The 11,854-nt window shown below is 47.0% G+C and overlaps 1 protein-coding gene across 1 annotated transcript in view; it reads left to right on the top strand.

Moving 5' to 3' along the window:
• The first annotated feature begins 1,715 nt into the window (after window positions 1–1,715).
• Window positions 1,716–11,854, top strand: part of SCPEP1 (serine carboxypeptidase 1) — a 29,840-nt gene continuing 19,701 nt past the window's right edge. The window contains exons 1-3 of the mRNA XM_023204570.1: window positions 1,716–1,848; window positions 4,704–4,852; window positions 10,010–10,099. Coding sequence (XP_023060338.1) covers window positions 1,773–1,848; window positions 4,704–4,852; window positions 10,010–10,099 — 315 coding nt within the window. The 5' untranslated portion in view covers window positions 1,716–1,772. The remainder of the gene's footprint in view (window positions 1,849–4,703; window positions 4,853–10,009; window positions 10,100–11,854) is intronic.

Genomic DNA, 11,854 nt, shown 5'->3' with positions numbered 1-11,854 from the left:
ACTCTGTCACCCAGGCTGGAGTGCAGTGGCACCAACTCGGCTCACTGCAACCTCCACCTCCTGGGTTCAAGCGACTCTCATGCCTCAGCCTCCTGAGTAGCTGAAACCACAGGCAAGTGCCACCACGCCCAGCTAATTTTTGTATTTTTGTGGAAACGGGGTTTCGCTATGTTGCCCAGGCTGGTCTCAAACTCCCGACCTCAAGTAATCTGCCCGCCTCAGCCTCCCAAGTGCTGGGATTACAGGTGTGAGCCACCACGCCTTGGCTGTAGTGTTATTTTTGTGGCAAAAAATTGAAACCCTAAAATGCTAACTGCAGTGGGGTGGTAAGTGTATTTCAAGCCCTGTGATACACACCAACTTGGAAGCTTCAGACAGGAAAAGCTTAGGATAATGTTTGCTACATAGTTATTTATTTTTAACTAAGCATGTAACTTTTATGTATCTTCCAAATGGCATGGAACTCCGCTCACTGCGGCCTGAAACTCTTAGGCTCAAGTGATCCTCCCACCTCAGCCTTCTGAGTAGCTCGGACAGCAGGCGCGTGTCACCACACCAGCTAATTTTTGTTATTTTTTGTAGAGAGGGGGTCTCAATATGTTGCCCAGCCATTATGGATTTTATGCATTCGGGACCATCCCGTGCTTAAAGCATGACAGAACCCTGCGTTATACTTTTCTCTGCCGCAGCTTTCAGCGCAGGGGCACCTCACCGGCAGGGCGGGGTCAGGGCTCTGTCCAGACAATGGCTGCAGAGTAAAAAGCACTTCTATTTATGGCAGGGCAAGGGCGAGGGGAGGGAGAAAGGAGCAGGAAAAGAGAAGTGGCCACATTTTTGTTTTTTGCTTTGTTACATGTACTTTTGAAACAGTATTTAGAAGTAGCCTCTCCTACAGCCCCTGCTGTAGCTTGTCTCCTAGCTCTGTGAGGTGAGTTATTCAGTACCCTCTAACATAAAAATGACCTTCAGACAGACAGACAGACAGACAGACACACACACACAGAGAGGAAAACATATCTATCATCCACTTTTTCTTCCTTTCCCGTCCCCAGACCCTCGATTCTCTCTTTAACATGACTGTTGTGAAGATAATGTAACAATACAAAGTAATGCTAATGACAAATTATCAAAAAAGAAAAAACCGAAATAAAAATCTTTATTAGTGTTTTAAAAATGATGTAAAAGACTATGGGAAAACAAATGCCAACAATATTTATGTCTAACTTTTTTGTTCATATTTCCAAAACGTTTATAACATAATTTTAAAGGAAAAATAATTTTAAAAATACATATCTGAAAATGAAACCCCGCTGCTTGCAACGACCAGCTGGCTTAATCTGACTTTTCGCAGATGTAGCAGTGTTGGAAAACATCAGTCCTTTTGCTGAGGGAAAGAAGAGATGGGAGGGGTAGAAAGGGCGGTGGTTATTGCCTTTAGTATTTATATCCGGTCACACAACCTAAATCCAACATCTGCATCAAATGTCTCTTTTCCGAAATACTCTCCCTAAAATGACAGAGAACCTGGCCAGGTGGACAGAACGGCCCCTGCGCATTTGCAGGTGTCCTGGTGGGCTTGCTGGGCAGAGGGCGTGCGGCTCTCAGGAAGCTGCCGAGTCCGCCCAGGCCCCGCCCCCGGCCCATTCAGGGCCCGCCCCCGACCCACCGGCCCCGCCCCCGACCCACCCGGCCCGGCCCCGCCCCGTCCGCCTCCGTCACATGATGGGGCGCCGGGTCCAGCCTGTTGCTGATGCTGCCGTGCGGTACTCGTCATGGAGCTGGCACTGCGGCGCTCTCCAGTCCCAGGGTGGTTGCTGCTGCTGCCGCTGCTGCTGGGCCTGAGCGCAGGTAGGTTCAAGCAAGAGGCGAACCAGCTGCCGTGCTTCTTTTTTCCCCAGGCGTGAGAGTTTGTTAGTGGGGTTGTGCTTTTGAAAACACATCTCTTTTCCCCGGTTCTTACCTTGTGTAATTATATTGCTTTTAAATCTCACTCTTTTTTTTTTTTTTTCCTAACAAATTCTAAGTGCTTTTTCTATCCTTTTCTGGCTCTGGGTGGTCTGAGTGCTTCCGTTCTCTCCTACGCCTAGATAGAAGCTGTGTGCAGAAATGTATAATTTGGGGAAACTGCTGGTCAATGAGGTTTCCCTGATTCAAAGGCCGCGATTGGCTGCAAAATGAGGATATACGGTCTTTTTAGTTTGAGCTGAAATCTGCGGTCAAAAGTACCCTTAAATCCTACCACGAATGGGACATTTCATTGAGATAAGGCCCTTTCTTCTCTTGATCAAAACAAACAAGATAACATCTTCCCCCACAGCGATCTTTTTTGGCAAAAAACAGATTTGTGTTTAATAAAATAGGATGACTTGCAAATTGATTTTCACTCTTCATTCAGCAAAACCTCTCCTAGTCTGAAGCAAGAACTGAGAACTGGAACTGGCCACAAGCTTGCCTTGTCACCTTAGGCAAGTTGTTGAACAGTTTTGTTTTCCCTTTTGTAAAATGGGGATCATTTGGCCCTTTGGCCAGAGTGTCTGGGAGATTTTGTAAAATTAGTTGCTCTGCCAGTTTTACCAGTAGTCACTGCCAGGCAACGGAGAAGTGCCTGGGGTTAGATCAAAAGGGACCTGTGCCTTATCTGTCATTCTCAAGGGAGCCCAGCCTTATCTGTTATTGTCAAGGACAAGATAATCGTGTGTTACTTGTATATAGAACCTTATAGTTAAGTCTGTAATGTTTTAGCCATCTGTTTCGCTCCTCAGGACACTTTCTGGTTTTCTTAATCTCCATTCTTGTTTTGTTTTGAGTCAGGGTCTCACTATGTTGCCCAGGCTGGTCTGGAACTGCCTGACTCAAGTGATCTTTCTACCTCAGCATCCCAAGTAGCCAGGACTACAGACACAGGCCACCACCCTGGCTCTTTCTTATTTACAAGACGTGGTCTCATTGTCTTCCTCTCTACTCCTGTCTCTTGGCTGTTGGGACCAGTGCTCTTTTACTTACCAATGAGCCTTGAAATTTGAGAAGGGAGGAAGTAGAAGGCAGACTCCAGTCACCGAGGGGATCCCTCCCATCATCTTTTAACATCAGCCTCCCTACTTTCTTTTTTTTTTCCCAGAGTGGTTTTTGAGAAACAAGAAAAAAAAAAGATACTATAACTTGGAAATTGTTACGTTAGCAAAAAGTGACAAAGAAAATGTTTTTAGCCTACTTTTTTCTAATACATATTTTGTGGATGCTAGAAAAGTAAGGAAAATTGGAGTAGGGGGATTATAGGATACATATATTTAAACACACATACACAGATATATATCGTTCAGTTTAAAAAGGTCATCTACATGAGTTAGGAAAATTGCCCTTTTTCATATTTGTTGTAGCTCTTTCTTTGTTGTAGCTGTGTGCCTTTTTATTTTTGATGTACAGAAATTTTGTTGTGTAGAAATACAACAAGTTTCTGTTCTCACCTCCATCGATATTTCTTTTGTACAGTCTCCGGGGTTTGCTTAGATTCTTTCCTCATCCAGACATCAGAAATATATATAACTATATTTTTGTATTATTTTTAGTGTTTAAATTTTAAAATTTAAGTACTTGATCCACATGGAACTTATTTTGTTTATAGTATTGAGAGGACCTAAATTTCTCTTTTTTTCTCCAAAAAAGGTAATTGTTGCTCCATTACTGTATATTGAATATTCTCAGCTCCACTAATTTGTGATGCTTCTTTACTCGTGTTTTTTGTTTGCTTGGTTAGTTGGTTTTTGGTTTTTTTTGAGATAGGGTCTCCCTCTGTTGCCTAGGCTGGGGGGTGCACTGGTGTGATCACAGCTCACTGCAACCTCAACCCACTGGGCTCAAGCGATTAACTAGGACCACAGGCGTGTGCCACGACGCCCAGCTAATTTTTGTATTTTTTGTAGAGATGGGGTGTTGCTGTGTTGCTTAGACTGGTTTCTAACTCCTGCACGCAAGCTATCAGCCTGTCTTGGCCTTCCAAAGTGTTGGGATTATAGGAGTGAGCCACCAAGCCTGGCGTCTTATTCATGTATTAAATACGATATAAAAACCAGTATATTGCATTCTGAGATTTTTACTTTTTTATTCAAAATATAAATCTCTCTTGTTTTTACAGAATTATAAAAGTATTTCCTGTAATCCCAGCACTTTGGGAGGCCTAGGTGGGCAGATCATCTGAGGTCAGGAGTGCGAGACCAGCCTGACCAACGTGGAGAAACCCCGTTCCTACTAAAAATACAAAATTAGCCAGGCATGGTGGCACATGCCTGTAATCCCAGCTACTCGGAAGGCTGAGGCAGGAGAATCGCTTGAACCCGGAAGGCGGAGGTTGCGGTGAGCCGAGATTGCGCCATTGTATTCCAGCCTGGGCAACAAGAGCGAGACTCTGTCTCAACAAAAAAACAAAAGAAAAAAAAGTGTTTCATATTTATTGTTAAAAATCCAAACATTACAGAAAGGTGTAGAGGAAAAAGTGAAAGCCCCTGGCCTCCTATGCCACCATTAAGTTTGGTTTCTTTTTTCATAACCGAGATTTTTTTCATTATTCCTGCAATGTATTGGGGTGGATAAATTACCAAACTATAAAACAAATAATCTCTAACCTAGCATGCCTGTCTCTGCCAGGCTTGGAATTTACCTGTATATTAGGCACTTTTCTGGAAAGTGAAATTGAGCTTCTGTTTCAGGAGCTGTCATTGACTGGCCCACAGAGGAGGGCAAGGAAGTATGGGATTACGTGACCGTCCGCAAGGATGCCTACATGTTCTGGTGGCTCTATTATGCCACCAACTCCTGCAAGAACTTCTCAGAACTGCCCCTGGTCATGTGGCTTCAGGTAAAGTAGTTTCCCAACCTGGCCTGAGGTCAAGGCCAAGTCTTCCCTATGTGGCTCTTTGCATGCTTTTCGGGCTCATGTCTCAGCAGTGAAGGGCCGATTTGGTCCAGCAGTGTGGCCTGGGAGTTCGGTGTGCTTCTGAGGCAGGCTGAGGCAATGGTATAGCCAAGGAGGCTAAATCAGAGGGCGAGGGGGTTCTAGCCTTTTGTCAGAGTCTCTTTATATTTCCAGATGGTTGCAAGAAGGCTCACTGAAAACTCCTGATGATACATTTGATAACATAGTGGAAGAAAGTGTTTTGAGGCCGGGCACAGTGGCTCATGCCTGTAATCCTAGCACTTTGGGAGGCTGAGGCAGGTAGATCATATGAGGCCAGGAGTTTGAGACCAGGCTGGCTAACATAGTGAAACCCTGTCTCTACTAAAAATATTTAATACAAAAATTATCCAGGCATGGTAGCACATACCTATAATCCCAGCTACTCAGGTGGTTGAGGCATGAGAATTGCTTGGACCCGAGAGGCGGAGGTAGCAGTGAGCTGAGATCGTGCCACTGTGCTCCAGCCTGGGCAACAGAGCAAGACCCTATCTCAAAAGCAAAAAAAAAAAAAAAAGAAAGAAAGTTTTATGGAAGGTTTCAAAGCAAAGACCTGAGGTACCCTGACCCTGCCTTCCTCTCCCCACAATCCTTTCCTGGACCCTAACTTCTTACCCCAAGAAAAGCTGATCTTTTGAAGGGACTGCTACTAGCCTTCTGCACCTTCATGTGACTGTTGCACCCTCCCCCTTTCCCTCAGTGTGTTTGCATTTTAACCTTGAGCTCTGATTGTAGGATGGAAGGCAGGGAGCTGGTTGAAAGATTTTTAGGGACAGGCAGAGGCTCTTTTCTGGCATTTTTGAAATGCATCCAGTGATGGCCCACCCCCACCTGGAAGACCACTCACCAGGAAGGAATTAAGGAACATGGTCTTGCCTCTGGAAAATGTGGGCATGGCCCAGCTGGAGCTCTGGGCCCCTCATCAGTAAATAGGGACCCTGGTGCTCACCTCCATAGGATGCTACTGGGACATCTTCCAACAATGCTGGTATTTATAGGCAGCCTCCCACCACCTGGGTTTTGCCTCCCAGGTTGATCAATGCAGACTTTCTGGTGAGATAGAGTGAAAATGAGCAGTTTTCAGGGAGGGGCCTTTCTCTTTTGGAATTATCACTTGTGCCACCTCTGAGGGATAGAGCTGAGGCTCAGCCCCAGGTGCAGATATGATAATGCTGCAGAAGAAGAACCCTTGTGTGTCAGCCCAGGGAGCCCCGTTCACCTCCGGTGGCTGGACACAAAGGTGCGGCACAGTTGGCAGGGAGAGCCAGGCCGTGGACAAGCTCAGGCCTGCCATCAGAGGCCCTGGGTTTTCAGTGCCTACCTGCCACTTAGAGCCATGGCAAGATACTTCCTTCTCTGGGCCTTGGCTGTCTAATCTGGGGGATTTTGGTGGTTTTTCAAACTTTTTGTTCATCAGCAGAACTTTTTTTTTTACCCTCAAATGAAAGCTTACAAAGGGGAGACAAAGCAGACAACAGCAGAAGTGCTGAGGCTGGGGCTTCTCCTTTGTCCCAGGGATACTTTCTGAGCTGTTAGGAAAACAGTTTGAAACAAACACTGAATTTCAGAAGTTGCAAGCTATCCTTTTGGTTGATGGCAGAGTGGGATTGTGAAATTAGTTAACATTTTAAAATTAGGACATTTGCTTCCTCTTTCCAAAAATCACAACATACAGTAATTTAGGGCCTGAACTCACTGTCCCCAAAGCTGTGTGTTGGTGGCCCCTTTTCCTAGAGGGTGGGAGCTGCTGGAGGAAGGTGCCCCTCTGCCACCCTCTGATTTGCTCTGCTCCACAGCCTCTGCCGGGCTCCTGGAGGCCATTGGGTTTGCGACATTTAGTTGACCTTTGAGCTGAGAAGCTATTTTTTCTTTTTCTTTTTCTTTTTTTTTTTTGAGACAGAGTCTCCCTCTGTCAGCCAGGCTGGAGTGCAGTGTCACGATCTCAGCTCACTGCAACCTCCACCTCCTGGGCTCAAGCAGTTCTCCTGCCTCAGCCTTCCAAGTAGCTGGGATTACAGGCGTGTGCCACCACACCCGGCTAATTTTTTTTTTTTTGTAGTTTTAGTAGAGACGGGCTTTCACCATGTTGGCCAGGCTTGTCTCGAACTCCTGACCGTAGGTAATCTGCCCACCTTGGCCTCCCAAAGTGCTGGGATTACAGGCGTGAGCCACTGCACCTGATGAGCTGAGATGCTATTTGAAGTTTATCAACCGAAGAGATTAAATTGCTCTTCTCCACTTACCCAGAGGCCCAAGAGAGAAGAAAAAAGATTAAGCTTACAGAAGAAATAATTAATTTAGATGAAAAGAAGATCTATTTTAGCAGCCTGCTGAGGACATGTGTGCTGACTTCTCTGGGGGGAATCTTTGAGAATTGAAGTCATGTCTTCTGAGTGTGTTAGCAAACTATGTTAGGGATACGTTCAAGTCTTTGAAGCATTTCACTTGGTCCACTGACACACTGACTGTGTCTCAGAGTTTCTGGTTAGCCCTGGGCCATGCTAGCACCCTATCCCAAAGTTCTGGACAAAAAACGGGTTTTACAACAGGATATATTCATGTAGAACAGAGGCTTCCTCCAGCCAGCATCTCATTGCCTTTTGAGGAGAGGGGGATAAGGAGAGAGGAGAGGGAGAGGTCATCTGCTGTCTCCATGGCTTACCAGAAGCAGAGGAGAACTGAGATTTCTCCCACAGAGACCCAAACCTTAGGATTTCCAGCTTTTCCCTTTTGCTTTGATCCTACCTCATCCTAATTAAGTCCATGAGGAAAAAGGAACCCAGCTTTCATTGGAGGGTAGATCTCTGGCTTTAATTTATTACATATTGCATTATGAATATTTTTCAATGTTGCCACATCGTTTTTCATAGTTCATGATTCTAAGTGGCAGTGTAGCATTCCATGCTGTAGATGTGCTGTGGTTGCCTAACCTGTTCCCCTACTGGGGCACACTGGAGTTGCACCCTTACTTCTGTTGTTATTTTGAATAGGACTGCGGTTAACATCGTTATCTGCTTTGTCAACTTTTTACTGCTGTGTTAGAAAATCTTAGGATACAAAGGGCATATGATTGGGGGATTTATAGCCTTCCAATTTTATCAGAGTTAGGTTGGTTCAGGTTCAAAACATTAATGTTGTAAAGTCTTTCCTTTTGGGGCCCTCATGCTGTTGCTATTTGCCCTTTAGCCCTGACTCTATCTTGTCTTTTTTTTTTTTTTTTTCAGATTTCCCTACACAAATTGCCCTGGCTTCTGTTTTGCCCGAGCTATTCCCTTTTAACTTTTATTTATTTATTTATTTTTGAGACAAGGTCTCACTGTGTCACCCAGGCTGGAGTGCGGTAGTGCAATCTCGGCTCACTGCAGCCTCCACTTATTGGGCTCAACTGTTTCTCGTGCCTCAGCCCCCCGAGTAGCTGGGACTACAGGCGCCTGCCACCACGCCCGGCTAGTTTTCTATTTTTAGTAGAGACAAGGTTTCGTGTGTTGACCAGGCAGGACTCGAACTCCTCTCGAACTCCTGACTTCAAGTGATCTGCCCGCCTTGGCTTCCCAAAGTGCTGGGATTACAGGCATGAGCCACCGCGCCTGGCCCCCGTTCCATCTTTTCGTATCTCCCTTTCCTACTCATCCTGCTAGTGCACAGAGAGGCTACATCCTTTTATTCTAGGTCCTCAGCCCTTTCCCTTGCCTTAGCTGACAGGGCCCTCCTCATAGACTCCCCACCTCAATTGGCCCCTGGATTTGTCCAGAAAAAGCACTGACCATCTTTTCCCCGACCACCTCCCAAAGGGCCTCCTCTTGTCTCAATTAGAAAGCCCACCCAGGCCGGGCGCGGTAGCTCACGCCTGTAATCCCAGCACTTTGGGAGGCCGAGGCGGGCGGATCATGAGGTCAGGAGATCGAGACCATCCTAGCTAACGTGGTGAAACCCCGTCTCTACTAAAAATACAAAAAATTAGCCGGGCATGGTGGCGGGTGTCTGTAGTCCCAGCTACTTGGGAGGCTGAGGCAGGTGAATGGCGTGAACCTGGGAGGCGGAGCTTGCAGTGAGCCGAGATTGTGCCACTGCACTCCAGCCTGGGCGACTGAGCAAGACTCCATCTCAAAAGAAAAAAAAGAAAGCCCATCCAACCTGTCCTATTTGCCTCTTAGTTTCTTTTCTCTCTGAAGCCCTCAGAGCCCACAGAACTGCCCCCAGCACCGAGCTGCAGTTCAGAATCCTGCCTTTCCCACTCCCATGGACGCTCACAGTATCAAACTCTCCCTGCCCTGGGGCTTTAGAATCTGCTGCATTATATCCAGAGAATCTGCTTGATCAAACTACTCCTAAGTCTGGGTCCTTTATTAATCCACAGGGATTCTGAAGAGTCTCCCATCTCCTGGGGAGGGGGTGGTGGAGGAAGAGTCAGAAGGCCCATTGTCTAGTCCTGGTAGAGCTCCTTCAGGTCAGCAAGGTCTGCGGCAGGCCACGGCTCCAGCTCAGAAAATCAGGAGGCACCTAGGCGTGATGGCTGACACCTGTAATCCCAGCGCTTTGGGAGGCTGAGGCCGGAGGATTGCTTGAGCCCAGGAGTTCGAGACCAGCCTGGGTAACACGGTGAAACCTCACCTCTACAAAAAACACAAAAGTTAGTCAGGCTGGGTGTGTTGGCATACGCCTATAGTTCCAGCGACTTGAGGGGACTGAGGCGGGAGGATCACTTGAACCCCAGAGGTAGAAGCTGCAGTGAACTGAGATTGCACCATTGCACTCCAGCCTGGGTAACAAAGTTAGACCCTGTCTTAAAAGAATAGAAAAGGAAAGAAAAAATCAGGAGTCAAGAACATTCCACTGAGGACCTCTTAGCTCAGCTCTGCTCCTTTCAAAGAGAAAAGCCTCAGCAGTTACTAGGGAAGCTTTGCTCGTGTGGAAGTCCCTGGTTCACCAGAGAAATTGTGTCTTTTACGCAAATTGACCCAGCCATCACTAACTCATAAACCGTCTATAGCAAATGTGGTCATTCATTGTAAAGACTAAGATTTGACTAAAATTTTTGTTTGTTTCTTCTCTCTTCCACAGGGCGGTCCAGGCGGTTCCAGCACTGGATTTGGAAACTTTGAGGAAATTGGGCCCCTTGACAGTGATCTCAAACCCCGGAAAACCACCTGGGTACAGTGAGGACGGTCCTGAGCTAAACCTTGCCCCGTGGCCTCTCAGAGGCCCTGCCCAACTCTTGGAGGGGCCACAGATGTAGCAATCCCTCGCTATCCCTTTCCTCGTCCTGTGAATACTGAGGCCATGGGCACTTGTCCGCAGGCCTCCTCTCTGGCCCAGCTTCTCCCATTTCTCAGGACAACTTATCTTGCCCCAGGCTGCCTCGCCTTCTCCAAGACAAGCCCTCTCTCCTGCTGCCTTCGAAAACTTACTACAGCAGATACTCGGGACCCTGCGTTACCCATGCTGGCCATCTCTGCAGTCTCAGACACCAGGGTTGCACCCTCCAGCCACAGCTCCCAGTCCTTTTCTCTCTTTTCTCCTCCTACTTGTATCTTGACTTCCTCTTTCGATGTCTCTCGCTCTCCTGCTCACACCTCCCCCCTCATTCTTAGCATCTCTTCCTTCCCTCAGCCCTCTGTGGTCAACTCCCATATCCTTCTCCCTTTACAGCCTTAGGTCACTCCCACTGTCCACCTGCTTAGCCCTGACGCCCAGGCTGCCCATGATCAGAACTGCACACCCGCCCTAGGACTGCTACACAGCGTGGGCCCCACTCAGGGCTTGTGGCTATTCCTCTCTCTGTGCTCCAGCTCTCCTGGCTGTAACTATTGCTATGAATGTTCTCCACTTTCCTCAGTGCTCCTCCTCCAGCCTCCCTCTCACATTGGGAGCTGAGCTTTCTGGTCTTTCTTTCTTTTTTGAGATGGAGTCTCCCTCTGTCACCAAGGCTGGAGTGCAGTGACGCAATCTCGGCTCATTGCAACCTCTGCCTCCTGGGTTCAAGCAATTCTGCTGCCTCAGCCTCCCAAGTAGCTGGGACTACAGGCGTGTGCCACCACACCTAGTTAATTTTTGTATTTTTAGTAGAGACGGGGTTTCACCATGTTGGTCAGCTGGTCTCAAACTCTTGACCTCGCGATCTGCCCGCCTCAGCCTCGCAAAGTGCTGGGATTACAGGCTTGAGCCACCGCGCCCGGCCACTTTCTTGTCTTTCTTAAGGGTTTCCTACTCTTGCCTCATGGTCTTTGTACATGCTCTCCTCTTGGCCTGGGCCTTTCCTGTACTTGATTCCAACAGAAATCTCACTTCCGGGAGTGGCTGTAGAGTCATCCCCTACCTTCACCCCCCATCCCAACTTGTCTCCAAGCCTTCTGGGACTAAAAGGGCCATATGAGTGAGGACCATGGTCCCAGTCCTGATGCTGCCACTGCCTGTCCAATTTTGTGACCTTAGACACGTTCTGGGCTCTTTCTGGGCTTTAATTTCCTCATCAGCATGGCACATGGCTGGACTGTGTCATTATTCAGGATCTTTTATATGTAAATTTTGTAACTCTCAACCTTTTTGGAAAAGGTATTAGAATAAATTCTGTTCTTGCAGTGTACAGAGAAGCCAGGCCAATGTGGAAATTGGATGCATTTCCAAGAAAACTGATGTGTGTCCAGACTTTGAGTGTCCTCTGGCTTCTTCGAGTTAGTGCATAGACTGTCTCTGCATGCCTCTTTCTGCACTAGTTTGTTACATTTAGTACATTGTATTGTGTGAAAAGCAACAGTCCAGATTATTTGATTCCCTTTTTTCTTTCTTTCTTCCCCCTCTTTTTTTTGGGGGGGGGGTGGGGGGGGGGCTTTCTTTGTTTTGTTTTTTTGTTTGTTTTGTTTTTTTCCCTTATTTATTCCCTATGCTCCTGTCCTTTATTTTTAAAAA

This window comes from Piliocolobus tephrosceles, chromosome 16 (genome assembly GCF_002776525.5).
Source record: "Piliocolobus tephrosceles isolate RC106 chromosome 16, ASM277652v3, whole genome shotgun sequence".
Lineage (NCBI taxonomy): Eukaryota > Metazoa > Chordata > Mammalia > Primates > Cercopithecidae > Piliocolobus > Piliocolobus tephrosceles.
Note: the sequence above shows the minus strand (reverse complement) of the source record. Positions and strands in the feature narration are given on the sequence as shown.